The 27029-nt window shown below is 32.9% G+C and overlaps 7 protein-coding genes across 8 annotated transcripts; 3 read left to right on the top strand and 4 right to left on the bottom strand.

Moving 5' to 3' along the window:
• Positions 1-7234: 7234 nt before the first annotated feature.
• On the top strand, positions 7235-11059 carry LOC18039202 (mitochondrial substrate carrier family protein B). Its single transcript, XM_006429150.2, has 7 exons — positions 7235-7689; positions 8257-8433; positions 8537-8686; positions 8876-8977; positions 9064-9134; positions 9242-9309; positions 10289-11059. The coding sequence occupies exons 1-7, from the start codon at positions 7423-7425 to the stop codon at positions 10528-10530; spliced, it is 1077 nt and encodes a 358-aa protein (XP_006429213.1). The 5' UTR covers positions 7235-7422; the 3' UTR covers positions 10531-11059.
• A 1160-nt stretch (positions 11060-12219) lies between these two features.
• Positions 12220-13847, top strand: LOC18039340 (F-box protein At5g49610). 2 transcript variants are annotated; one of them, XM_024182788.1, is made up of 2 exons: positions 12220-12398; positions 12528-13847. In XM_024182788.1, the coding sequence occupies exon 2, from the start codon at positions 12531-12533 to the stop codon at positions 13701-13703; it is 1173 nt and encodes a 390-aa protein (XP_024038556.1). In that variant the 5' UTR covers positions 12220-12398; positions 12528-12530; the 3' UTR covers positions 13704-13847. The 2 variants fall into 2 exon arrangements, with proteins under 2 accessions (XP_024038556.1, XP_024038555.1); XM_024182787.1 differs by having other exon boundaries at positions 12519-13847.
• Positions 13848-14325: 478 nt separating this feature from the next.
• LOC112097452 lies at positions 14326-14776 on the top strand. The gene is made up of 2 exons (XM_024182834.1): positions 14326-14411; positions 14512-14776. Exons 1-2 carry the CDS (start codon positions 14345-14347, stop codon positions 14772-14774), a joined length of 330 nt encoding a protein of 109 aa, XP_024038602.1. The 5' UTR covers positions 14326-14344; the 3' UTR covers positions 14775-14776.
• Positions 14777-16549: 1773 nt separating this feature from the next.
• Positions 16550-17458, bottom strand: LOC18039339 (dynein light chain 1, cytoplasmic). The gene is made up of 2 exons (XM_006429148.2): positions 17321-17458; positions 16550-16753 (listed from the first exon to the last, which is right to left on the bottom strand). Exons 1-2 carry the CDS (start codon positions 17456-17458, stop codon positions 16550-16552), a joined length of 342 nt encoding a protein of 113 aa, XP_006429211.2.
• Positions 17459-18599: 1141 nt separating this feature from the next.
• Positions 18600-19413, bottom strand: LOC18037904 (protein MIZU-KUSSEI 1). Its single transcript, XM_006429147.2, has one exon. The coding sequence runs from the start codon at positions 19347-19349 to the stop codon at positions 18600-18602; it is 750 nt and encodes a 249-aa protein (XP_006429210.1). The 5' UTR covers positions 19350-19413.
• An 806-nt stretch (positions 19414-20219) lies between these two features.
• LOC18037903 (protein NRT1/ PTR FAMILY 2.8) lies at positions 20220-22333 on the bottom strand. Its single transcript, XM_006429146.2, has 3 exons — positions 22220-22333; positions 21897-22114; positions 20220-21708 (listed from the first exon to the last, which is right to left on the bottom strand). Exons 1-3 carry the CDS (start codon positions 22323-22325, stop codon positions 20263-20265), a joined length of 1770 nt encoding a protein of 589 aa, XP_006429209.2. The 5' UTR covers positions 22326-22333; the 3' UTR covers positions 20220-20262.
• A 1925-nt stretch (positions 22334-24258) lies between these two features.
• Positions 24259-27025, bottom strand: LOC18038113 (protein RETICULATA, chloroplastic). Its single transcript, XM_006429145.2, has 7 exons — positions 26639-27025; positions 26457-26555; positions 25942-26162; positions 25747-25816; positions 25585-25664; positions 24840-24904; positions 24259-24752 (listed from the first exon to the last, which is right to left on the bottom strand). Exons 1-7 carry the CDS (start codon positions 27023-27025, stop codon positions 24559-24561), a joined length of 1116 nt encoding a protein of 371 aa, XP_006429208.1. The 3' UTR covers positions 24259-24558.
• Between the last annotated feature and the right edge of the window lie 4 nt (positions 27026-27029).

Below are 27029 nucleotides of genomic sequence, written 5' to 3'. Positions count from 1 at the left end.
AAAACTTTTGAACAATTAAACTGTGTGATATTTTTTATATTATATATTTGTTAGAAAAGCTCTCTAACCTCTACTTCCAAAAGCTCAAATTTTGGGCTTTTACTAGTAGAGGTAAATTAGCTTATTTAAACTAAAAAAACTCTACTAAAAAAATAACCAAACACCATAAAAAAATTAAAAAAGTACTTATGAGATTAAATAAGCACTTATGCCTCTTAAATAAGTCATACCAAACAGGCACTTAATGTTTTTAAAATATAAGATATATGATTCGAATCCTACTTATATGATTTGGGGAATGAAATATCGTTAAGCTATAATTAATTAACAAAACTGAAAGATTTTCGTCGGAAAGATGCTAAAATTGATTGTTTTCCGGATAGGAGGCTGAGCTTGGCAGAGTGAGAGAAAAGAGAGAAGTAAGATTGAAGAGGCTTTTCTTGTAAAAGTCCTCATTCTCTATATTTTCTAGTTTTAGACGAATTGGAATTCCATCAGTATGTATGAAGATTGAAGATGGTTATTTCCTATGGTGAGTAATTTACTCTAGATCTAAATTTATAGTGTTTATGGTTGTATTTATTATTTTTGTATGTAATGGTGAAGATTTCTTTTGTATATTCATGTATCAGTTGGAAAGACTAAATCTAAAGAGAGGAGTGCTAGCGACAGTCGCTAGCATCACTCACTATTAGAGTCGCTAGCCTTGTGTCAAACCACGTGTGCTTTTACGTGCTTTTTGTTTAAAAATAAATATATTAATTATAAAAGCCTTTCTTTTCCAATTTATTTCAAAATTGATATGGGTTTCCTTCGTCCATTTATGCACATTCTTTTTCAAAATACTGTGCGCACACAAACACATTCTCAAAATATGAATAAAACACAATTTTCTCTCAAATCAAAACGCCAAGTGAAACACACACACACACACACACACACACAGAGAGAGAGAGAGAGAGAGAGAGAGAGAGAGAGAGAGAGAGAGAGAGAGAGTACTGTCACTTGTAAAATTTAATTCCAAATTTACATACCAAAATTGATTACTGATTTTTAATCTTAAGATTTTTTTAAAAACTAATTTCCATAACAAAAGACACAAATTGAAAAATTAATAAATGATTTTTTAATTCATCTTTCAGATTCAAAATTTCTCAGCAATATATAATTTATAAACTTATAAATCTCAACAAATTTATAAACTAGAATTTATTTGTAAAACTTTGAAAAAAAAAACACTGAGAGAATTTAGATATGAACGATGAAATTAAAAATTATTTATTAAGATTTTAATTTGTGGTTTTTTTTGTGGAAATCAATTCAAAAAATGAAAAAAATCTGAAGATTAAAAATCATTAATTAATTTTGGTATCTAACAAAATTAGAATTGTGAATTCAATTTTACAAGTGATAGTAGCCACTCTCTCTCTCTCTCTCTCAGAATTTTGACTTGAGAGAAAAGTGTGTTTTATTTGTATTATGATAGAGAGTGTGTGCCGTGTTTTAAGAGAGAATGTGCATAAATGAATGAAGGGAGCCCATGACAATTTTTAAATAAATTGGTAAGGAAAGGATCTTATGGTAATACATTTATTGCAAAACAAAAAATAAATAAAAGTACACGTGGCTTGATGCAAGGCTAGCGACTATACGATTGAGTGATGCTAGCGGCTATCCCTAGCACTCTTTATTTTAAGATGGAGAGTATCATAAAGAGTAATACCAGTTATCCCAAGATTCAAGTCTCAATTTAAATATCAATTGATGTGATATTTATTCATTAGATAATAATTCAGTAATTTTATAAGTTATTAAATCTATCATTTAATAAATGGGTAACATATGACATTGGAATTCAAGTTAAAATTTAAATATTGTGAACCCTAAAATTATTGAAATATAAATGGGAGTGGTATCCTTCATCAAGCACCTCTAGGGGACTACTTTTTTTCTTCTAAAAATATAATCATTTACTTAAAATAGATTCTCTACTAATATCATTTGTACTAGTTGTATGTCTTAGCCAAATGTGCTACTATATTGGAACTTGTCTTTGATTAAATGAAAATTTTAGTTTTATGGAAGAAAAAAAAAGATATGTTTAAAATGTTTGAAAAAAGAAAAAAGTTCATCTATACATTTGTCAATAAAAATTTTGTATCTAACAATAACTATTGATTCTTAATATAATATACATATTATTTTTTTTAAAGGTTAATTTTATACATATTAATTTTTAAAGGCTAATTTTAAATTACCTGAGAGGATAATCTTCAAAATAACTCTTTAACTATTGTAAATTTTAGTTTACTCTTATTTTTATTAAAAGATTAAAACAAATTTCATCAATCCATCTCGAATTTTCTTTTATCTTTTCAATAAAAATGAGAGTGAATTAAAATTTATCATAATTCAGAGAAGTGGCAGACCTACAGCTGGGCTACACCGGGCTGTAGCCCGGTCTAGTCCAGAAAAATTATTTAAACCCCTTATGTTTTGATTAATTTTATACAAGGATATAGTTTTTATTTTGTTTTCATATATGTCCCTAATTCAGTTACCCTTATATTTTCATCAATTGCATACAATAATAGAGTTTTTATTTTATTTTCAGATACATCCCTAATCCAATTATATTTTTTCCGTTTGAAATTAATGACTCTTTAAAAATGATTAAATTATATATTTATTGAATGGATTGAAAACATTAGGCGTCTAAAATTTTATTACCGCTTTAATATAATTTTAAAAATTTTAATTGAAAAAAGTATGTAAATGTAATATAACATCGTCATTAATATTAAAAGTACTAAAAAAATATAGTGTAATAATTATTAACAATTTCATAAATTTTTTAAGTGAATATTGAGATTTTATTTATTAGTTACATTAACTAAGAGGATAAGTTAGAAAGTAAAATTTGAGTATTTTGAGAAGATTTTAAAGAAAGAATCATCAGCATCTAATTTTTTAAAGAGAGTTAGAGTGCTTGGTAAAGAAATAACGGCACGCGAATACCTTTTTGCTAGGTTAAGTTTAACTTATTATTAAAACTTTTGACTAATAATATTTTTATAATTTAAAAAGATGAATAGATTTATTGTTTAATTTATTTAAGCCTAGTAATTAAGTATTTTTCAAACATAAAAGTTCTACTTGCAATTTTTAATTGATTATAATTACATGTATTGATTTATTCTATCTTCTTAATTGATTTATTAATTCTTATATAATTACATATTTTTATAGGTCGTAAGGCCAGATTTCATAATTGAAAAATAATTTTTTTTTATATTTGAATTATCTTTTATTTTCTACTTTTTTTGTAAATTTATTTTTGTTTATAATACATATTTATAGGTTTTTCGTGTCACCCTTATTTGATATACTTCTTTTTACTTATTAATGTTTGTGCTCACTTAAAAATATAAAATTTTTAGTTTAGCTTAGGGTAATATTAAGGGCTGGGTTCGCCCATGATTCAGAGAGTATTTTAAAAATTATCATTTGGTGAGAAAATAATCTGGAATTTATAATTAAAAAAAAAGAAAGAAAACAACTATAAACGTTGAATTCATCGTAATTATTATTATTATTTTTTGGGGACGTAGTTAATTAGGTAGGCCGTAGACGAAATGGAGCAAGAAATTTCTCTCATGTCACATGCCATTGCCTGTCCAGTGTCTACAAATTGATTGACCCAAATTATAAATTTGGGTAATTTTTAAAAACCTCCCTTGAGGTTTGGGCTTGTTGTAAGTAGATGACGAGAATTAATTTATTTGTAAAAAACTTCATACCATTAGTTAATTTTAACATTGACCGTTAGTTGACTGTGTAAAGACAATATTGGCCTTAACCATAGTTTGTAGACTAACATAACTAAAAAAAAACTAAAATTGTTGGCGCGAAAAGTACAAATCTTATTTTTTGACAATTTTATCCTTATCAATTCCAAAGATTTACAATATCATAGGTAAAGATTATGACTATTTCATTTTCAAGTTTTTAATTTTATCTTTCTTGTAGGAACTTTAAGAAAATATCAATAATTTAAAGAGGATTTTTCAAGTTTTTAATTTTATTTTTTTTGTAGGAATTTTAAAAAAATATCAATAATTTAAAGAGGGTAAAATAGCCAATAATTTTAGTTTTTTTTTTAGCTATTTCTGTCTACAAACTATTATTAAGGGTAATATTGTCTTTGCACAATCAACTAACGGTTAATGTTAAAATTAACTGATAGTAGGAGGTTTTTTATAAATAAATCAATTCTCACCATCTACTTGTAATAAGCCCAAACCTCAGGGGAGGTTTTTAAAAATTACCCTCATAAATTTTAATGCTGTTCCGCGGATCTGTCAACAGCACGTGTTTTGTAAATCAAAAGGTAGAAAGCACAACATGGAAATTGGAACCTGTGCCTGGTCTTTCTCCTACATTTACATCGTGATAAAAATGCATTCAACTTCAACTAACAGCTACTTACAAAAAATAAAATTAAAAAAATTCAACAAACAGCTACAATGTGTAAAACGCCAGGTTGAGATGAAAGGATTAAGATTTCTATGGATTTGAGATTTTCGCAGTAAAATTTAGGAGTTATGAGCAGTTAATAAATACTGATTAAAAAAATAGCTAAATCTTACTTGTACATAAATATTAATAGATGCTTTTAAGTTCATTGAAAAGTTATTACTATTTATTTATGTAAGATTTTTTTTTAACCCTACTCTATCTGCTCGGTCGACTATAAGTTTACAACCACCCTAAAATATCTATTAAGATCTATTTACATTATTCTATGAGTTAATTAATACTCAAGGTCGTGTTTATAAAAACTATGAAGTAATATCACTTTTAGGATCATGGTATGTTGCATCGATGTAATTCAATTTAATAGGTGCTAAGTTCAAACAATAATATAATTTAAAAATGGTCAATAAATAAAATAATTTTTTTAAATATATTTAATTTAATACATTCATATGTATTATTGACGTGTTTTCATCATCAATATATCTTTTTTTTTTAATTCATACAATTAATTTCTCCCATTCAATTTCACTGATGATTCACAAAATTCATAGCTAAAATTGTCATTTCTAGTATAGTGTGGCAATTGGTAAAATCAATATTGATATCATTAGTAAATAAATTAATAAATATAGTTTGTTCTTTTTAGTATCAATTATTTTTCTTATTAGCTCTTTAATCTCTTTCAATCCTGAAAATTTGTTATTAGAACTCACGTGCATAATGTAAACATTAAATTGATTTTCAAGGGCCATAAGACCCATTGAAAAAAAATCAATTAAATAAAACTAAGTACATAAGTAGTTTTGTTCTTTTGTGCTAGGAGAGTTAGAACCTTAAGGATTTTAAAATAATAATATTTCTTTGTAGGTTAGAGAGGTGAAAATAAATACCCAATAATTTAGTTATTTTTATACTTTTATGGAGCTTTTATGCTAAATTAAATTAAAAATGGGACAAAATGACAAATATTAAAATAAATTTTATAAGTTCTGAAAAGTCAAGCAGGGGCTTCAACTTGCTAGCTTCAACGTGGCATTGCTACTGCATACAGAAACTCCTGAGTTATTATTCAAAATTAAAAAAGTTAAAATATGTGAAATAATTAAGTTGTCATCCATGAATGACAAATCATGGGTTTGCTGAATGTAATTTAATCTAGACGTAACTTTTGATTCCCAAACGGATAATAACATTTAGATCTTGACTTTATATTTTTGAAATTACATAGTTTATCTATTTACATGAATTTTTTTTTTTCATTCATATTGAAATGACTAAATATCATTTATGCTTATGTTACATACTTGTTCCACTCTCACATAGGGTGGGTAAAAAAGCCCGGCCAGGTCCAGGCCTGCGGAATTTGCCCAGCCTTCACACATGAGTGCTTGGACAAGAGTTCAAGAAAAAAAAGCCCGGGTCAGGTCCAAGCTTACTAATTTTTTAAAAAATAAATTTATAAATTAGAATAATATAATTAAAATTAAAAAGTAACTTAAAAATAAAACAAGAAAACTTAAATTCTTAATTTATAAATTAATGATGATTAAAAAAAGTTAAAATTATGATACTAAACTCCTACTTATGTGTTAATTAATTAAAAAAATTTTGAATTAGAGAATCCAGTATTAAAAAAAAAATTTATAAGCTTTTATTTGTTTTATTTATTATTTTACTTTGAAATATTTATTTATTTTTATTTATCTATAATTATAATAATTTGTTGATCATTAATTTATTTCAAATTTATAATAATTAAAAAAAAATCTCAAGTCTGGCCCAAACCCCTTATGCTTAACTTTAAGTGAGTTTGGGCCTGAGCTTGAAAAAGCTCGGCTCAAACCCGCCTTTTGCCATCCCTACTCTCGCACAAGTATAAATTAAATAAATTCTTCTAAAATTAATATGAGGAGCATACAAGTCTTAAATCTAGTGTTTTCACTTTTATTGACGTGAGCTATCCTCTTAAAGATTTTTGAGAATTGTAAAATACCAAATGACAAGGTTAAGTAACTTAAATCTTTCATTAGGGTTATTGAGTTGGGAATTTTTAATTGAATATTTTATTCGTTAATCATATTAAAAATATACTAATACATGCAAGTATTATAGAAAAAATTTATCATATTTAATTTTGAAAAATATTTTTTAATATTATAAATTTAACACTGGTGAGTCTTGCCTTGATATGTTATAGCGAAAAAATAACAAATTTATTGAGATCAACTCGAATAGAAGAAACATTTTATCCTACTTATTTTATAGGAGAAAAGATATTTTTGAGTATTTGTAAATACTTAGACTTGTGTCTTTAACTTAGCCTACCACTAGGACAAGGCCTTCATCTATTTTTACTCACACACATATTTTTTTTTTAAACAAAATATATACAATTTATTTTTTGAATAATTAACTCTCATTAAATCAGAAAAATACTCAAAAATACAATTTGATGACTGTAGAAAACCTTCTAGCAAAAGATGTTTAAAAAAAATAAATATTAAGCACATTATGGAAAAAGAAAAAAAGGGAAAAAAGAAAGGCTGAGGGCTAAATAGCTAATTAGAATCCAAACAGAAAAGAATTTATGACAAAGTGGCAACTTTCGTCCAAAGCACGCAGATAAAAATAATATTCCAAATGCCAAACGCATCTACGCTTTGATTCACCACAACTCAAGCAACCAGTTTTTAAACCACAAACAAAAACCCTAAATTAAATAGGATAGGCACATACAATCCTTTCTCCTCTCTAGGGTTTCTTCAAGGGTTTAAAACCCAAATCACAAAATTCTTAATTCATTGTTATAACCCATGTGAGATCGAACCCAAACTCTTCTCTAGATTAAGAAAGTTTGGAGCTTTTTGTTATTTTTCATTACCAATGAACATGGAAGCGAGAGTTGGTGTGGTTGTTGAAGGAGGCCAAAGGGCTTTAAATACAGCTCACAGCAGCGTTGTTGACGCCAGCGCTAGAAAATTCTTGCAGCAGCCGCAACAACCGCAACATAATTTAAGTGTCCCAAAACGGTCGTTAAATCAGCATCAAGCTCAGATTGGAACCGTGCAGCAGCTTCTTGCCGGTGGTATTGCTGGTGCTTTCAGCAAGACTTGTACAGCACCTCTCGCTCGGCTTACTATTCTGTTCCAGGTTTTTTTTTGTTTTTTGTTTTTTGGCTTGGATTTGCTGCTTTTTCATTTATTTTTATTTTTATTTTTGTATGTGTGTGTAAAGCCAGAGTTTTTTTTTTTGGGTAGTTTAATTTGATTTATTTCTGTAATTTTTAATTCCTATTACTTTGTTAGTAGTACTTTTTGAATAGAATGTCAGAAATTTGCATGCACTTATTTTTTTCGTATAAATGTAGGAGCTTGAAAAAAATTATAAAAAATAAATTTACATCAGTCATGAAATGTATTTGATTGTATAGTATGTTTCCGTCTTGCCATGAGTACCCTTTCCTTTGAAGATGAATTTGTTTTAAACTTTTAATCTGTCAAAATATTGCAGATGTTTTACATCAAGCAGAAGAGTTAGCATTCCATAAGCCAATCTAATTCGTAATCCTGTGCTATACAATCTGGATGAGATATTTATCATGAAGTGTCCATATGCTGATTATTACTTAGTTTTATTATTATGGATTATTTGCAGAGCGTTTTATTTTTCATTAAACTTGTAGTTTTCTTGACCGCGGGTGTTACTTTGTTTTATTAGGTGCAAGGTATGCACTCAGATCTTGCTGCCTTGAGCAAGCCTAGTATATTGCGTGAGGCTTCTCGTATAGCTAATGAAGAAGGGTTTAGAGCATTTTGGAAAGGCAATCTGGTTACCATTGCACACCGTCTTCCTTATTCTTCAGTCAACTTTTATTGTTATGAGCACTACAAGAATGTCAGTGTACCTGCTTGTTGAATAACTTATATTTTCTGTTAAAGTAGGATAAGAAAACTTTCATTGCAAATTGCTCATTATTATTTCATGTCTCCCTTTGCAGTTTTTGCAATCTGTTCTTGGCTTGGATAATCATCGGGAAAGTGCAAGCGTCAATCTGGGTGTGCACTTTGTAGGCGGTGGGTTAGCTGGAATGACTGCTGCATCTGCTACATATCCATTAGATCTTGTGAGGACACGCCTTGCAGCACAGGTACTTTTTGGTTAATTAGAACTGGGGGGTAATAGTCTGAGTTTGTCCATTTTTTGCCCCGGCCCCCCCCCCCCCCCCCCCCTACTGGTTCATTGGTCAATGAAATCAAAGTATCTGGGCATGTTTTGTTATTTGTGCTTCCAGTTTAAAATCTCTGTCCTTAACTCAAATAGTTTTGGCACTTTGCAGAGACAAGCAATCTACTACAAAGGTATTTGGCATTCATTTCAAACCATTTGCAGAGAAGAAGGATTTTTGGGCTTGTATAAAGGACTTGGAGCGACATTATTGGTATGTTTTACTGTTCTTCCTCAATTTTTTTTTTCCTGCTTTGTGTTACCGTCTTTAATGTTGTTCTGTCACTTAATGTATTGCAGGGTGTTGGACCTAGTATAGCAATAAGTTTTTCTGTCTATGAGTCTCTCAGATCTTTTTGGCAGTCTTACAGGTGAGGGCCATTAAACTGGAGTCTTATTATCTGCTGTCATCGGCCTAGTATCTGTCCATGCGCTAATTGAAATAGCCTGTTATAACTTTTTCTTCAATTGATATCAGGCCCAATGATCCCACTGTCATGGTCAGCCTTGCATGCGGCAGTCTTTCAGGCATTGCCTCATCAACAGGTCAGTCATTTTTGAACGACATTCAAAGTCAATCCTTCTTTCATCATTTGAGCTAGGAGCCTAGGAATTTACTTTGTTTTCTGGAAAACAACGTTTTATTAATAGTTCCCACTGTGATTATGCAGCATAAATTTCATGGTTGCTGTTGATTTTTCTTTCTATGCTTCTATCAATTATGCTCTCTATCTCATGCCAGTATCATCAAAATTTGAGAAATAGATATTTTATTTATTTATTTTTTTGGAATAGATTTTTTTTTTGAATTAATACCCTTAATATCACTGCTTAGGATTTCTATTTTTGTAATTTTTTGCTAACTGATGCCTTTTAATAACTTTGAATATTGGGTTGCACTATTTTTTTTTGTTACTTTTTTTAATTGTAGGTCAGTTATTTCATGAAAATTTCTAGTTGCTTTCAAAGGTTTTCTTTCCACTGACTTGTTGAGATTAAGTTTTAAAAGATGTATAATCGGCTTATTTGCTCAATTTCTCTTCCGTGTTTCTAATTGATATGTTCATTATGGACAGGAAATTTGAGCTGCAGACTTTGCATTTTGTTTGAATCAAAACTTTCGGTTGGATGTATTTCTTGATTTGACATATCTTCGTTACACCATAGTACTGTGATAGTACTAATTTGTGATCTAAATTTAAAGTTGGCATTATGACAAATATTTGTTGAATAGTTGATGCCCTAGGGTGATTTTTGGATTGCAATGACATGGTTTGCCATGTCCTGTAGTCTTGGCAACCTTAGTTTTAGGAATGATCAACCTGGGCTTTATGAAACTTACCAGGCAACACAACTGTCTGAAATATATATTTATATATGGGGATAATTAGGCTCTGATGTTGTCTTCCTTTGTGTTTGTGTCACACACATGTACAGATATACTAATCATATTGTGTTGTAAATTATTTGGATAGATTTCCTGTCCTTTGCTGAGACTTAACTCTATCCTTTTGATAATTTGCAGCAACTTTTCCTATTGATCTTGTGAGGAGAAGAATGCAGTTAGAAGGGGCCGGTGGTCGAGCTCGTGTCTACAATAATGGGTTGTTAGGGACTTTTCGGTACATAATTCAGTCTGAAGGTCTGCGGGGCTTGTATAGAGGCATTTTGCCAGAATATTACAAGGTGGTTCCTGGTGTTGGCATTGTTTTCATGACTTACGAGACATTGAAGATGCTTTTATCAAGTGTTCCTACCAGTTTTTAGTTACTTATCGCCGGCATATGTTATGCTATAACATGTCCATGAGTTCATAAATTATTAAACCCACTTTGACATGAAAGAAAATTCTGTTAGTTTGGATATACTAGGCAGCTAGAACAAATGTCTGGCATTTGCTGAGAGTAACAATGGTGGTAAATTTTGTCGTTGCCACTATATGATTTCCCCTTTTTCCTTCATTTCGGTCGGATAATGTATAGGTGCTTAGAACTGTGAGAGTGATATCAAGTGTATCCTGTTTCAACTGATTCGAGTCCTGACGTTTCATATGTGTTAGCATTCATTGACGATCATGTCATCCTAACAATTTTGTTATGTATCTTGAAATACCTGCTTTTATAGGCCGTGGATTCGGGCTTCTATTGTTTCCTTTCTTGTGAACTCGTGATTTCTACAGCAACAAAAAGATAATACATAGATGAAATGTGTTGTATTATTCTGGCCCTCCACTTTTGAGTCCGTAAGGATACATTTATGTAAGTTTGATTCAGGAAATACAATATTATTTGTTATATTTGATTCTTTTTGGATCTTGGTTGAAGAAATACTGAATGCCCCCATAAGCTTAGTCTCATTTAAATGAGGGTTCATCGTTGAAGCATGCCATTTGCCTTAACATGGAGAAATACTTGGGGGACTAAGGCTTAAATTGGTATTGAGCTGTTATAAAGTTGTGGAAAAAAAAAGTAATTATAAAATAAAAATTAGTTGTTTTTAGTAAATATGATTTTTTAATAATAATATTGATAAAAAAAACTATTATATAAATATAGGATAAAATTGACGTAATTTGCAAGCCACGGCAGCAAGTAATTTGGTTTAATTAATTTTAAAAACTAATAAAGTTCAACTCACTAAATTGTGCCATATTTCAACCTTATTTAATTGTCAAATGTTACCAGATAATTGCGTGTACCATAATGCCCTTATCTTGATCAATCTGACAAAATTCACTGACTAGAGGGAGTACGAGTATCCAATTATGAAATAACAGAGATCCATAGGGTGCGAATCTTAGAGTTTTGAGTGCCATTCATTATTATTATTATGATTTTATTAATCCGATCTTTAGATGAATTTAAACTCCGAAGAAGGAGATACTTTATAATGTAAGGTACAATATCATTGGTACATCAACTTAATAAAATTTATCATGTTTCATTTACATTATATATTGAAAAAATTGAAAAAATAAGATAGCATTTGGGTTAAAAAAATAAAATAAAATAAAGTACGCGTTGTGTTTCCACTCATTTCATCTTAAGATAAAAAATTCTATGGGCTGCAAATGTGGAAAACTTGTCATTTACTTTTGCATAATTATTATTAATTAGAGGTTATTATATTACATAATTATATAACATACATGATTATACAACAATCGTTAAATTTTCATCCAACGATTATTACATAATGTTATATTTACAGTAACTTATAGCCGGATTGAATTACAATATGACCTGGCCGACCAGTTCTAGTATATTATATTAGTTATATTTGTACTAATACGACTGATTGCAAGTTACGCAAATGCAACTTAACAAGTGGGCCCCACAAAAGTTTATTCTACGTTATCCACGTGCTCTCGGGATTAGAGAGTCCTGCGCCGCCGAGGAACTTCTTTGCTATATAAAGTTTGGGGATAGCAGAGATTAGACAACAAAATCAGCTCAGTTGATTTCTGATTTAAAACGCGTTAAATTACCTAAATACCTTGAACCGACGCATCTCCAAAACCCGTATCCGCGACCATCACGACGCACCGACCAAACAACAAAACACGTTAGAATCCTTACACCAACTGGGAAGGGTTTACTTTTTGACTCGGGACTCCCGAGCCCGATTAACAACAAGTGAGTCTTATATTAAATAATTTTCTCGATCAAATTTATTTATGTTTCTTATTTATAGTTTTCCAATTCAAATTAGTAGCTTCTCGAGCATACAGTTTTCACAATTGGGTTTCCACGAAGTTGTTTCAGGGCATGGGGGCCAAAAACAAGAGACAGAAACTGAATCAGCCAAGCAAGAATTACAACAAATCAGGGCCGATTATTCCTGACGAGATCATATACGACATACTGATCAGAGTCCCGGCACGGGATCTTGTTTCTTTTAAAAGGGTATGCAAGTCCTGGAAATATATCATTTCCGGTCGTGAATTCTCGGCAGCCCACTTGAAGTATTGGAAATCAAGGTTTGATGTCATTCTTTTGCAAGGAGTTTTCCCTCATCAAGACTTTGTTGCATTGGATATAAGAACAAAGACTAGTCATCGGCTGTCCTTGAGAAATTTAGTACGTGAAGACAATGTCATTGTTTTAGATTCTCTTGATGGGTTGATTCTCTTTCGTGTTACTTATAGCAAAAGCCAACTTTACGTCTGTAACCCCTTGACCCAACGGCTTAAGCTGATATTGCGCGTCACGCCTTTTTCGCCTTTCTATGCACCGTTCCGTACGTTTTATAAGTTAGTGTTTGACTCCGCCTTGCAGAAATACAAGGTCATAGGGTTTTGTTATCAAAATGAAAATCCTGAGTTTGCTCTCAGGTATTGTGTAATTGAGTTGGATGGTGATGATCGTCAAGAGGCTCAGTCCCCAGTTTGGAGAAATGTTGAAACCCGGTTTCAGCACCTCTTGAAATGGGAGTTTAACACAGTTTTGGTTAATGGGTTGTTGTGTTGGTTAGCTCACAACATCACTGTCAGTGTTGAAGAGAGACTGGTTTATGTACAAGCGTTGGATATTGTGGGGGAAGAGTTTAAGGAAAAGATAAAGTTGCCATGCCAACCTGGGGATAATTACGCAGCAAATTGTAAAATGTTTCAGATGGAAAATGTCGAAGGGTCTCTTTGTGTTGCAATTCCTGAGGATCAGAATGAGCTTGGAATTTGGATCTTGAAAGATTGGGATGAGCATATTTGGATTAAGAAATATAATATATGTAATGGTCAAAAGCTTGGCAGTCCATTTCATTTCAGCAAAAGGTTCAGTATTTTGTTTGTGATGGATGCTGATGAGACAGAAGAAGTGAAGTTCATTGTTAGGATTAGTGGCAAATTGGGTTCATACAGCCTCAAGGGTCAACATCAGGAAGAAAATTCTGATGGTTCACCAAAATTCACATATGTTCCTAGCCTAATATGTTGGGATTGATCAACTGAATTGAATACAGATGTTTTGGCTTTTTTTTTTTCCTTGACTGTATAAATTTGTTCCTTTTGTTGATGTTATTGTATATCATCAAAACTGATTATGGTATTGATTAAGCTCCTATGATTAATGCCAAATTTTTATTTTTCCCTTTATTCAGTGAAGTAATTGATTTAATTCATATTTGTTAATGCCAGGCACATTCTTCTTCTTCTTTTTTTTTTAATATTATAAACCATGATAGTGACTTTTAAAACTTTAGATAATATCCCAGAGAGCGGTGTAAAAGCAAAATACTCGAGACATGAGTTTTCTAAATGTAATATTAATTAGAAATCCTTAGGAAAACAGGACATAATTTAAATAGAAATCCGTACGAAAGTTTCCTTATGCCATCCTGAAAGTCTTGAGAGAGACAAAAGTGAGTATTATATATATTTTGCCTCCAAACACGATTCTGGCTTCTTCACATTACATTACAGAGAAGCATGATGAGGAACTATAAACGCAGAGCAAATTGCATTGATTACCGCAACAATGGCTTAAAGCCCTATCTTCCCAGTGAGATCACATTTTACATATTGATTAGAGTCCCTCCACGGTACCTTGTTTCACTTAAGACGGTTTGTAAGCAATGGAAAAATATGATTAGCAGTCGCGAATTCTCTGAAGCCAGCTTGAGGTACTGGAGATCCAGACAAGTGGTCACAGGTATGCATGTATGTAAAAGTTTATAAATTAAATTAATGTCGTCATAGAGTTTATAACAGCTATACTGGTAAACTAAGTAATGATGTTTCTGGAAGTGCAGCTCGGGATCGTGCATATGCTGTGATTGTACCTGCAAAGGAGAATATTGATGCAATGAAGAAGTGGATTAAGGGTGAGATAAAAGGGATAGAAAATAGCAGGCTGGTTCGGGAACACTTGTCGTGGTGTGGATGGACATTTTCGAGACCTCCTAAAGGGAAATATCAGATACCAGAGATGAAATATCGATCACCAGATGGCAAAGTATATAATAGTTTAGTACGTGCTTGTAAAGCACAATGTGGGGTTTTGAGTACTTCCTAGCTTCAATGTAAAGTTATGCTTGCAAGCAGTTTGGGCGAATTTCTGCATAAATATACAAAGACTAAAGCGAGACTGTTACTTCATAAAAATTAAACAAAGATAACAATAGAATCAACTATTAAATTGCTATATTAATAGACCAGATGTTACAGAAACTATAATTGATATTCGAGGGCTAAATTGATTATTATAACTGTGGAAGATATGTATTAACATGTTGGATTGTCGAAGTTGAATCCTGGCATTTCATAAATGCAAAGAAAGTTTTGGAGTACTTGTATGGACACCCTTCCATTAGATTCTTGCAAATTTTTAATTGATTACAATAACTTGAACGAGACTTCAAAAAAGAACATAATAATTCACGGCGCTCAGCTTTAACTTGGATGCATTAAGAACAAGATGGGATTCCATTTGCTTTATTTCTATAATGATTGCCATAGTTAGCTAATTAACCAAGGTTCTGACTTGTGACGAACAAACTTTCAGTATACTTAAATAAACAAATGAAATATAATATAAGATACGAAAAAATATCGTTAATCACATAACCCACTTGTTCAGAATTTGATACATGCGCAGTATAAGTTAAAGAAAGCCGCTCGCAACTGGAAGAAGGTGATTTAATAGCCAAGGGAATAGAATTTGCTACTGACTTAAAGCCGATGGTGACCATCAAACGAGATATATAACAAGTAGATAAAATTTGGGTATGTGGCGAGCATTTTCTTTTCAGTTCAGTATCTTTGATCGAGAGATTTTTATTGAGCAGAAGCATTCAGAAAGCTTTTAATAGATTCTTCATTTACAGAACTAAGCTTCAAGCTCACTGAACAGCTCTGTTTCATGGCGACAGCTTATTGATGTGCTTTCTTTATTCAGTATTTTCAACAGTTCCATAATAATTTGCAGAGAATGTAAAAATATGTAATTAGCAAGTGAAGATCTCAGTCTTCCAGGAAAAAGCAGTCAAGATCAATCCATCATTGTCCACAGAAAGCAAGCTACTGATTGATTATTGGTTTTTGAAGAACAGAATCAAATGACGATGATTCCAAATCAGAGCACCTTATCATCGCTTTATACTCTATGCACCCCTTTACACCAAATCAGCCCCTACTTAGGGAATAAATCATGTTTGCTTTTTGTGCAATTATAAATTCCTCGCATCATGCAAATGAAACTCAACCTCCTCTTGCTACAGAACTTCTTAATACCTATCGATTGTTATGTTTTCCCTTTCCTCTACTGTCTGTTCATTACTCTCTCTGAGGTATATTTCATCTTTGTTGTGTCCATATTGGTGAGGATCAGGTAATCTGCATCCTGAGGTTTGGATCAGCATGTACGTTTGTTGTATCTAGTCCTCAGGATACGGATTACCTTATCCTTACTGACAATATAAAACTTTTTATTGTTGAAGCTATTAGCTAATATAAGCTACTTATGGTGGCTGCACAGCAAAGTAGCACTTGACTGTTGCTCCTCTTGGTCAGGTAATTTTTTATCATTGCACTTGCATGTCGTTTATCTTCTGCTATCAGAGTTCACACGTTGGTTGGTTATAAGATCCAGCCATGTCTAAATATTGGCCTCCCAATCTATTATGGAGGCTGCAAATTTTTTTAATGAAATATTTTTAGCTCTACTACTCAAAGACAAGCACTAGGATGCCGCTTTTACACATAATATTCAATCTATGAACATAATATAACATAATATTGGTAAAGATTACTGTTCCAATATAAATTTCATGCATGCTCAAATCCTAAGGACTATGGATCAGCTTTTTGGGATTTTTGAAGCATTCCAACAGCCTCTTCCTTGCTTTCAGTGCAGTCCTTGCCATCCTTGAAAACAAGAAACTCCATCATCTCCACGCGGAAGAAAATTAAACTTCCACATAAATGTGTAATGCAAGATCCAAAATCTTTGCCTACCACACAATGCCATGCTGGCCTGTATGCTTCGTCGAATTTCTGTTTAGTCAGATGAATGTAAGCTTAGACTGTAAATTATAGAGTAAAAGGGAGCGAAAACTCCAATCCTCCAAAGTTCTTGAGTCAATAACATTGTGCCGGAGATCTAAAGGTACTCATTAAAATCTTCCATATGTACATGAATTCTTCTCCCTTCATTGTGGGAGTCAAGTCTGCAGAGAACGTTTTGCACTCAGAAACAGAGATTTTAGGGGGCTTGCTATGGTCATGACTGCTTGCTCATATATTATTCATTATCAAGGTGAAGAAGCATATATAACCTGTTTATTTTCCAATTTTTAACATCCAAATTGATTGGATTGTATGATGCAAAGTAGATGACAGGAGTACAAGACATAGTTTGTTATAGATTACATAATAAGGTCAAGATTCGAGATTGGACGGTAAAGTGAGATTTTAAATCTTTTAGTGTGTTGTTATTTTAAGAAAATCATCTTTCTAAATTGCCTGACTATAGACATGTACCCTTTTTTATCACTTTCTTTAACAAACATATATCATCATTCACTCATGTACTGACAAGGATTCTAAAGGTTAATATAATACCTGTTTGATGTAATGAGCTATGGATTGACAATCAGAGACCTCGTGGAGATCAAGAGCTTGGTAAGCTAACTCCATCACATGGCTTTGCAGATCATCTGGCATGTCAGTCTCTTGTACCACAGGTTTTCCTTCCAGCATCTCAATGAGAAAAAAATGAAAAAAAAAAAAAAAAGACAAGTGAATGCGCATGAAGGCCTCTAATTGCCTTTTGTCTATATAGCACAAGTTCATGAAAAACATAAGAAGAAGCTGGTGGTGGAGATTAAAAGCAAAGAGATGATATTTTCGCTGTCAATTTCACATTTTGGCCTATAAAAATTGAAATTTGTAAGCACTAGGAACTGTTAAATCAAAACAGTTGTAATAAAAATATCTTTCCTAGTCATTGATTGCATACCATTGCAACTTTCTAGTTGCGACAAATCTCCAAAAAGCAAGTTAATAAAATCCGGGATTTCAACAGAACATGAGGTGGTTTTTGGACATCTTGCGATTCTATTTTTCATCATGTTCTAATAAGAGACATGATTTGTTGTTCCGGACCCTGCTTGACCTTCATTGACTCAAACAGTCAGTCAGAAAATTGCACTACAGGTAGAACCACAAGAGATTGATGCCTTCTACTTTTTGGATTCCCAGTCAGTTGTTCTAAAGTGGTCCATATTTAGATTGAAATGACCAAAATAGTTAACTCTCATATTTTGTGGCTGCTAACTGTCGTGTCCAAAGACACCATTGTCGAGCAACAAAGTGTCAGCATTCTTCTTTGGTAGCTTAATTGTCAAGCTATATATATTATCATATGTAAATTATAAAAGATTTAGCACAACTGATAAATAAACCCAGAGATCCAATTTCAAATCAAACTCATCAGGCAGTTAAAATTTCTCTTGTTCGAAATATGATCATCAAAATTTATCAAAAGCCATACAAGGGAAAAATGAATGAAATTTCAAGCAGTCCATTTCTCTATTGAGCTGTGATTATAATACTCAAAAGGAACTTCCAAGTCTTGAAGTCACACATGTTGAGCCAAAACCTTAAGAGAAATCATCAATACATTCAACTACAATTCTCATCTGAACAAAGTTACCCAACTCTAGGAGTCCCTAAAAATCCCACAAAACCTGATAAAGAATTCATCAATCAAGACAAAGTCAAATTCAAGAAAACGCACCGTTTTCAATCACCAGCAAAATCCTAATTTTCATTTACCCAAAATCGTCTCCTAAAACCCATAAATAAACCCTTTTTCTTTACCAAGAAATCCTTCAATTAATCACCTTGATCTAAGCAAGAACAAGCTGAATTCTTGACCCGCGCACTCGTCTGGATTAATCAAATGAAAAGACTCCGAATCAGCGCTACCAATCATGTGCTCGTAATTAGCCCTCATGTATATAATCTGCTCACCCGAATCCGGACCAGAAGACCCTAACCCGGCAGGAATTACACCCGCTCCAATGGTAATCGATTGCATCATCTTCAACATCAGACGATTCTGGCCGCTCGCTTTTCTCCGAACCGCGAACCCCACCTTGCGCCCGTTACAATACATTATCCAAACAGGCACCAAACGGAGCGGGCAAGAAGTGACTTCAATTCTCTCGGTGCTTTCGGGCCGGGCGCATTCAAGGGCGATACGAACGAGTCCGCAGCGCATTTCTTTAACGAGTTGGTTAGTGGGCATCGATAATTCGAGAAGCAGAGTCGGTTTCATCGAGACACGGTCTTGTTGGATGCAGAACCAGACGTGGCCGCGGCGGTGGCCGAAGATTGTGCCGATGACCATTGATTTCGACGGACGAGGCGGAACAATCAAGAGTGTCGTGCTGTTATCTTCAGGAGAGGTTGGTTCTTGATCTGGGTTTTGGGCTTCTTGATCAGCGGCTGCTGATTTGGTGTTGGTGGGTTCGTCGATGTCGTCTCTTAAAGAGGTGCTGAGGCGTTTCTTGGATGCGGGGGTTGTTTGGGCGTCTGCGGCGGTTGGGAAGATGCAAGGGAGGAAGAATCGACGGATCTTGGACATTGTTAGAGTCTCAAGATTCGTGTGACTGGTGTGATAATTGTGAGGCTGAGGGCTATTGTGGTGTTTTTTCTGTTTTCTGGGGTTTATTTATAAATGAAGAAATATCTATAAGGGCGGGAAGTGAATATAGCCGTTGGAATTTTGCTGTGTTGGTTTGGCAGGTTGGGGTTTGTTAAAAATGCTGACACGTGTATAAATAAGTTTGGATGGCGTGGCAATTTCAGAGGTTGGGCCTAAGTGGGCCCGGTCCAGTTACATTCCTTCTTGTGCGCTGTTAACCAAGGAATTGCCTTTTTTTTTTGATTTATGACCTTTTTTTGAAATTTATGCTGATTGATATGTTATTGAAAATATTTTGAAAAACATTTTATTCTTACAAAATATTTAAAACATTTATTTGCAGAAAAAAATTCAATTTATTGTGTCATTAATATCTAATGGTTCTTAACTCCTTACATGGAAGAGTGTGAGAATTAACTGGTTTTCATTTTCAAATGAATTGTTGAAGACTCCCAAAATTGTTTAAATGCACATAAAGTCCTTTAGTTTATGAAATAATCATAGACACCATATTTTGGACAATTGTAACCATATATATAATTGGTTCTATATTGTCAAAGGATATAATTGTTCAAAAAGATATTCTTTTGATCTAATGCGACTAAAATGGAGTTTACATGACGATTTATGAAACCATGAGTTTATTTATGCATTTAAATAAATTTTGTGATTCTTAGTGCTTTTTCCATAATAATTTATTATGAACAAAATGCAATAAAGAACAATGCTATGGATCAAAGTGCTAAAAACATGCGCAAAAAATCTGAGATATCAATAAAAGGAACTTAAAATACAAAAAAGAAGAAAAGAAAAAAGGAATTGAGCTTACAAATGGCAAACGGGAGGCATAGAATTATACATGCTGGTGAGCAGATTCTTTGTTCTGACTTTTCTCTTCACTTTGAGATTCTTTCTTCCCAATGGCATTACTTGATACAAAACGGCATGCAAAGAAATTAAAATACAACAAATTAACAACTTCAAGTGCAGCAATGGTGAAATAGAAGTAGTCAAGGGTATCCTTGTTAAGGTCAGTGCCACCAAGCCATGGTGCTTTGGCATACTTTTTCGTTAAGCCATGAATAATATTAACAAGAGCTGAGTTTATGTAGCTTGAAATTGATAAACTGAGGAAAAAGACTGCCCCAGAAACAGTCCTCATTGATTCAGGCAACTGTGTAGTTAAGAATTCCATCACGGCAACCGCAGCAAATCCTTCTGTCAAACCCGAAAAAGAAAATTGTGGTACAAGTACTAAAATACTTATAGGTGATTCAAATGAACCATGTTGCAGTGCTGATAGCCTACGCTTTCTCTCAACAAAGCCAGCTACCAATAAGCTGAGAATTGCCATTAGAATGCCGATAGTAATCCTCTGTCTCATTGTCAATCTTATCTTTTTTCCTGTCATTTTCTGTGATAGAGGTACAAAAACACGCTCATAAAAGAAGATCCATGTTGAAAGTGTAAGCATTGATATTAGTCCCATCCAGCCTGGTGGAACATTAAAACTTCCGAATCTTTTATTAGTCTGAATTGCTTGAAGGATCCCAATTGTATTCTGCTGGTCCATTGCTAGGAAGCAAAATATTCCGGTTATCCAAACCGGGAACATTGCGACTAGCAGTTTTAGTTGTTCCACTTGTAGCAAACTGCATAGTCTCCAGCCATTCTTGGCCTTCCCGTCGTCGTCTAATTCACTTGAATCAACTATCACCGCAGCCTTATCGAGGCATCTGAATCTATTTGTGTGAGGGAGCTTTGTTGTTTTTGATTCTGTTTCTGATTGTGTTAAAGGAGGATCATAGAGTGAGTTTCCAGAGGCTTGTCCAAGATTTACTTTTCGCTTTCTACAGGAAGCTGTGATCACTTTGGCCATGTCAACAAAAACACTTCCTTGTGGGTTCTTGATTATATATGTGTGATAACCGATCAAGAAAACGAATATGGAGAGGAAAAAGCAGCCGGTCGGAATGGCAAAGCCGAGAATCCAGCTGACATTAGTCTGAATGTAGACAACAGCGGTGAGGGCTACAACAAGAGCGACAGTAAATGAGAAGTACCACCAATTGAAGAAGCTCTCAAGTTGTGATTTCCCCTTAGGCGTAGTGGTGTCAAATTGGTCAGCCCCAAAGGCAATGTTGCAGGGTCTAATTCCCCCTGATCCGATGGCTAGCAATGCAAGACCCGCATAGAGAATGCTAAGCTGCCAACCTTCAGGCTGGGGGCATTGAGCTCCTGTGCAATCCGGCGGCCTTAGTTCAGGTATACTTGCTGTCAAAGTCATTATTCCCATTCCCTGTTGATTGAAATGCACAGAATCCATAAATTCATCCACAATCATGTGATAAAGGTTACCCATGATAACAATAATTTTCATTCAATATGAAAACTTGTCCCGTTCCAGATTATAATATATTTGCATCAAAAACATAAAAAAAATCTTAAACTAATTAAGGCTCTAGAAATGAGGCAATATATGTTTACCAGAAATGAGGCAATGGAGCCATAAAGAAGAGTCCGGAACCTGCCCAGGTACGTATCAGAAAGCAAAGCCCCAGGAATTGCCGTAAGGCTTGAGGAACCACCCCAAATACTGACCACATTAACCAAAAGTATACCATCCATGTTGTATTTTGTACGTAAATACACCGTCATATTCGCAATCAAGCTCATGGAAGCCAACTTTTCGAAGGTTTCGTTCCCTAACAAAACAACCCATCAAAATCATTCTATATAAACTCCAGTGAAAACGTTATGTTCGAAACCATGAATTAAATGTTAATTGCAGAATGAATCAAGGAATTTACCAAGAATATATTTGATGGACCTCCATCCTCCTTTAGGTCTTTGAGAATCAGGAGGAGGGGAGCGAGAGTTTTGATCTACTAATGTTGAATGAATCTCATTCTCCATCTCTCTCCTCCTCCTCCCCTATTGCTTCCAAATGTCAAATGATGTTACAAAAAGTTTTTATATGATTTTTAAGGTGACATTTCTGTTTGTAACAGCTGAGGTTTCGTGAAACCTGCGACCTCTCTTTTTTCAGGACCTGAGGTGTAACATTTTAATTAAGAACTGTTATAACTGCTGTGTGGTTACATGTTATATGTCGTAAAGTCATTTAATTCTTGGATTGAATATATCACATTCTTCTATTTTTATAAAAGTTTACATGCAGTATGTTCTCTTCTTGTTACATTAAAATTGATAAATTATCATAATCAATTAATTAGTTCTCATGTGTATAAGAGCGCGTTTGGCAGGTCGTATTTACTATTTACATTCTACTCTATTGCATTAATATACTGTTATTATAAAAACCCATGTTTGGCTGCACAGTTACATTGCACTATATTGAGAAGATGGTTAATACAATAAAAGGAGTATAAAATAATTCCATAGGGAATAAGGTTTAGGCTTTATTGCATTAAAATACTATTCATATTTGAAATTTAATCATTTTACTTTTATTATTCAATAATTTATAATAAATTTAAATTTATTAAATATTAATTTATGTTTATATGAAATAAAATTTAATTTAAATAATAATATAAAATATCAATAAACCTAAATATTTAATAAATAAATGATAATATATTATATTACTTTTACTACATAAAATCATCTAACTTATTTTACTTTAAATATGTAAAGAGTATTTTAATTATTTAATCATTTGTTATTTGCTAAAATGCTAAATTTAAAAATAAATTTAAATTAAATAATTATATTCAATATTAAGTAATAAAAAATAATTTATAATTAAATTGAAATTTTAATATTATATTGTATTATATAATATTATATATTTTATTTTATTTGTATTTATAATATTATAATCTTATATTATTTGATAATAGGATATTATGAAATTATTTTATGTTATAAAAATTAATATATAAAAATAATTATTTAATAATTAATTTGAAAAATTATTAGTATAACACTAAAATATTTAAAAAAATTCAAATTAATTTAATTTTAATTTTAATATAAACAATATCACAATATAATATTATATATATATATATATATAATACAGTTCATAATAGACCAAGCATTATATTATATCACAACTTAATACAATACACCATGATGCAATACAATTAATATAAGGCAACGCCATACAGTGCGAGAAACTCCTATTAACGTAATGACTCAGTGAATATTATTATTATACCATGTCAATTGTCGTCAGTAGTAACGTGCCTACAGTTAAACTAACCGTCACAACTGATCCCTTTAATCTGCCAATTTTTTTCATGATTTTACTGGACTGCTTGGTTTACTTCTCCACACATTAATTACATTAGCAGGATAATAAAATCAGCTACTCTAAAAAATTTAGAAGAAGAAAAATATTCTCTTTGTGTGAGGCCATAAAACCAATTAAACCAATGGAGGAAAGAATAAATTGAGGGTAATCATCCTTTTGCATATGCAAAATAAATCTTATGATGGAGACATTCTCACATGAGTAATGATAAGAGTTACTCAAACCTTTTTTTTTTTTTATATTAACTGATATAACATAATTCAATTAATTAAAATAAATACCTCTTCGTCTCACATGACTTAGAGTGCGTTTGAAATTGAGGTTAGACGGTTATAACTTAAAAGGTACAACACTAAACTAATTGCTGTAACTTGTAATTGCAAGGTATGCTGATAGAATTTTTCACTTGTATGATAGAAAATATATTATATCTTTAATAATTTTGTCAAAATAATTATTTAAAATTTATATTGACTACATATTACTAATTTTTATTTTATAATTACAATTTTTTTTTGTACAACAACTATAACTTAAAAGATATAACACCTCAATCCCAAACACACCTTTATTTTTATTATTTCGTACTTTCATTCGTAAATGCCATCGAAACAAAAATCAAGAATTCAATTTGTTCCATATAATTGAGAAGGTGAACTTCCGCACTGGTGCTCTAGTAGCAGAAACAAATACAAAATTTCTCCGGCAGAACAAGCCACAATAAAAAACTTATAATGGTGGCAGCTTCTCCCTCTGCCAGTGCCTGTGAATTTACACAAGCAACAGTTCAATTTAAGGATTTTTAAACATCCAATTGACTTTTAGAGAAAACTAACGAGTCTTCCTCAATTCAATTTAAGCAGTCAGTTATTGCACCCCACTCCATCTGGCCCAATCCACAAACTGCATTCCGCCGTAAATGTTGTTGGCAAATCGCACTCCAACTGTGAAAGCCATTGCAACGGGTGGAACCTGCTTCGCCAAGGGTGATGCTTCTACCAAACGTTCCAGTCCATTGATGACTTGATAACGGGTATTTGAAGAAACTGCAAGAAAAACACCTGCAAGTTTGGAGAGGAAGGAGATTCAGTTAGGAAAGAAAGTTGACTCCAAATAGGGTGAGAGCATGAATAAATAAGCAAGCATACCCCAAAGAGCTGCACTTTTCAGAAGAGGTGGCACGGGTATGTCCTCTTCTGATTTATTTATGCTCCTGAGATAGAAAGATACAATGAGCCATTGAATTCAAGAAGACAGAAAGATGTAAAGTTAACAATAAGCTGTCACTTCATTACAGAAAAATACCATAGCAGCTCAGTTTCTGTAAAATATACAAATATAATCATAAGGCATGACACGTGAAATTCCAAACTATCATACATACTAATTTAGAGCTATACCATCTCAGCATCAAGATGGAAACTCAAAGTCACTGAACTACAACGAGATAAATAGTTGTAGCAATAACATGGCAATTCTTCTACTTTCTAATACTGAGTCTTGGCAGGAATATAGTAGTACAGTTTAGCATAATTTTACACTGGCAATAGCAAGCATATCCTTTATCGATTTGTTGAATAATATTTGTTTTTATTGATGGTTTCCTTGTTTTCAAAAGAAGTTGTCATGTATCAATAGAACAAGAACGTATTGTAATTACTTTAGCAGTTATTAGCACGAATTTCAATGGTTCTCTGATCAGACAAAGTTTTGTCAATAAAAATGAAAAGTCATCTGGAAGAACCTCTTAAGAGGCAAATATCACGCTGTACTCACAGGGCAACAAAAGGATTTTTGAATAGTGAAAGGGAATATCCATTCAAATGACTTGTTAAATATCAGAGCAAGAATAAGGTGATACAGGAAAGATCTAAAAAGATAGTAGAAGCAAACCTCTTGGCAGTCATTATTACATTTGCAATGCCTTGGCCTATAATACCACATCCAAACCCAACTGATCCGTACAAAATACCCTGAAAACATAATATGTAAATTAATAATGACACCCTAACAATATGTCCACTATAGATCAGTCGACATACATGCCAATCTGACCTTAAAAAAATATGTTGCAATTCTCTGGTTCACAGAAAATCTACATCCTGGCCTTTCAGCTTCAAATACGCTGCAAAAAAAATGATCACTTCAGAAACTGAACTAGTATTGAAACATATTACTAGGCAACCTAACCATGTCAGGACACAAGAGGATTGAAGATAAGACTAATTGTTATAAGCATGAACTATTAACCTGCTGGGAAGAGCTCCATAAGCATGTTGGATGCGTCCAAGGAATCCTTTAGAAACAGATGGTTGCCCAATGCGCACATAAGGTGCCAACATACCAACCAAAGCAATGTTAACCACCACACCAACCAAAAGATCTGCAACATACAACTCAAATTCTGCCCAGAAGTCTTTGCCCCTCTTTTGAACTTCCGCAAGTGTAGCACAACAAGAATCAATGACAATCTGCATCAAGTAAATACCAGTAAGTATCCAGATAAATACTGGCAATAAAATCCACAATACAAGTGCTCTTTGACATTACACAGCTCCAACAGGATGAGTAATTTCTTTCTTTCTTCCATATATTTGTTCTTAGCAGATCATATTCCCCAAACAATTAATACTCGAGCAATCATATTAATGCACGGGTTGGTGGAAACATAAAATAATTTCAAAAATAAACCACAAAAAAATGTTCTACCACTCGGTTACAAACACAGTTTGCATGAAGAATATATCAAAACAAGGTCAACAAACCTCAGTTCCAATCTTGAAAAGGAAAGATGGATCAGCCAACATTCTGTTTCGCAGCATGGCCCATGACTTCATCAGAAATCCCAAAGGCCAGCTCGACCCCTAAAGCCGAAACATCAGGTCAAAGCAATCACAAAAACAAATAGAAAATGCGCATATAATTCAAACTCTTGAAATTTAAGTACCTGCAGGTCAAAATATCGAAGTAGAAGCAACTTGCGAATCCCCACACTCTTGGCAGCCTCAAACATATCTGAAGGAAGACTAGCCCCTCGAGCTTCCACCTCTTTCATAACCTCCTCAAATTTCATAATGGGTCCGAATTCCCTCTCTTCGTAATCATTTTGTTCGCTGTCATCCCCATTTCCTCCCCCACTGCCTCCTCCTCCTCCTCCTCCTCCTCCTCCACCGTTGTTAAATCTCCCATTTCCACCATTACCATCACTACCAGTTTTTATCTCATAATCATTCTCCAAAACTTTTACATCCTTTCCTACACCATCAACATTTCCTTCCTTTCTTTCTACACTTGAAGCCACACCAGATTGTAGCTCAGCTGATGACTCTGACATATTA

Source organism: Citrus clementina, unplaced genomic scaffold, assembly GCF_000493195.1.
Source record: "Citrus clementina cultivar Clemenules unplaced genomic scaffold, Citrus_clementina_v1.0 scaffold_6, whole genome shotgun sequence".
Lineage (NCBI taxonomy): Eukaryota > Viridiplantae > Streptophyta > Magnoliopsida > Sapindales > Rutaceae > Citrus > Citrus x clementina.
The sequence above is the reverse complement of the archived record's forward strand: the minus strand, read 5'-3'. Positions and strand labels throughout refer to the sequence as shown.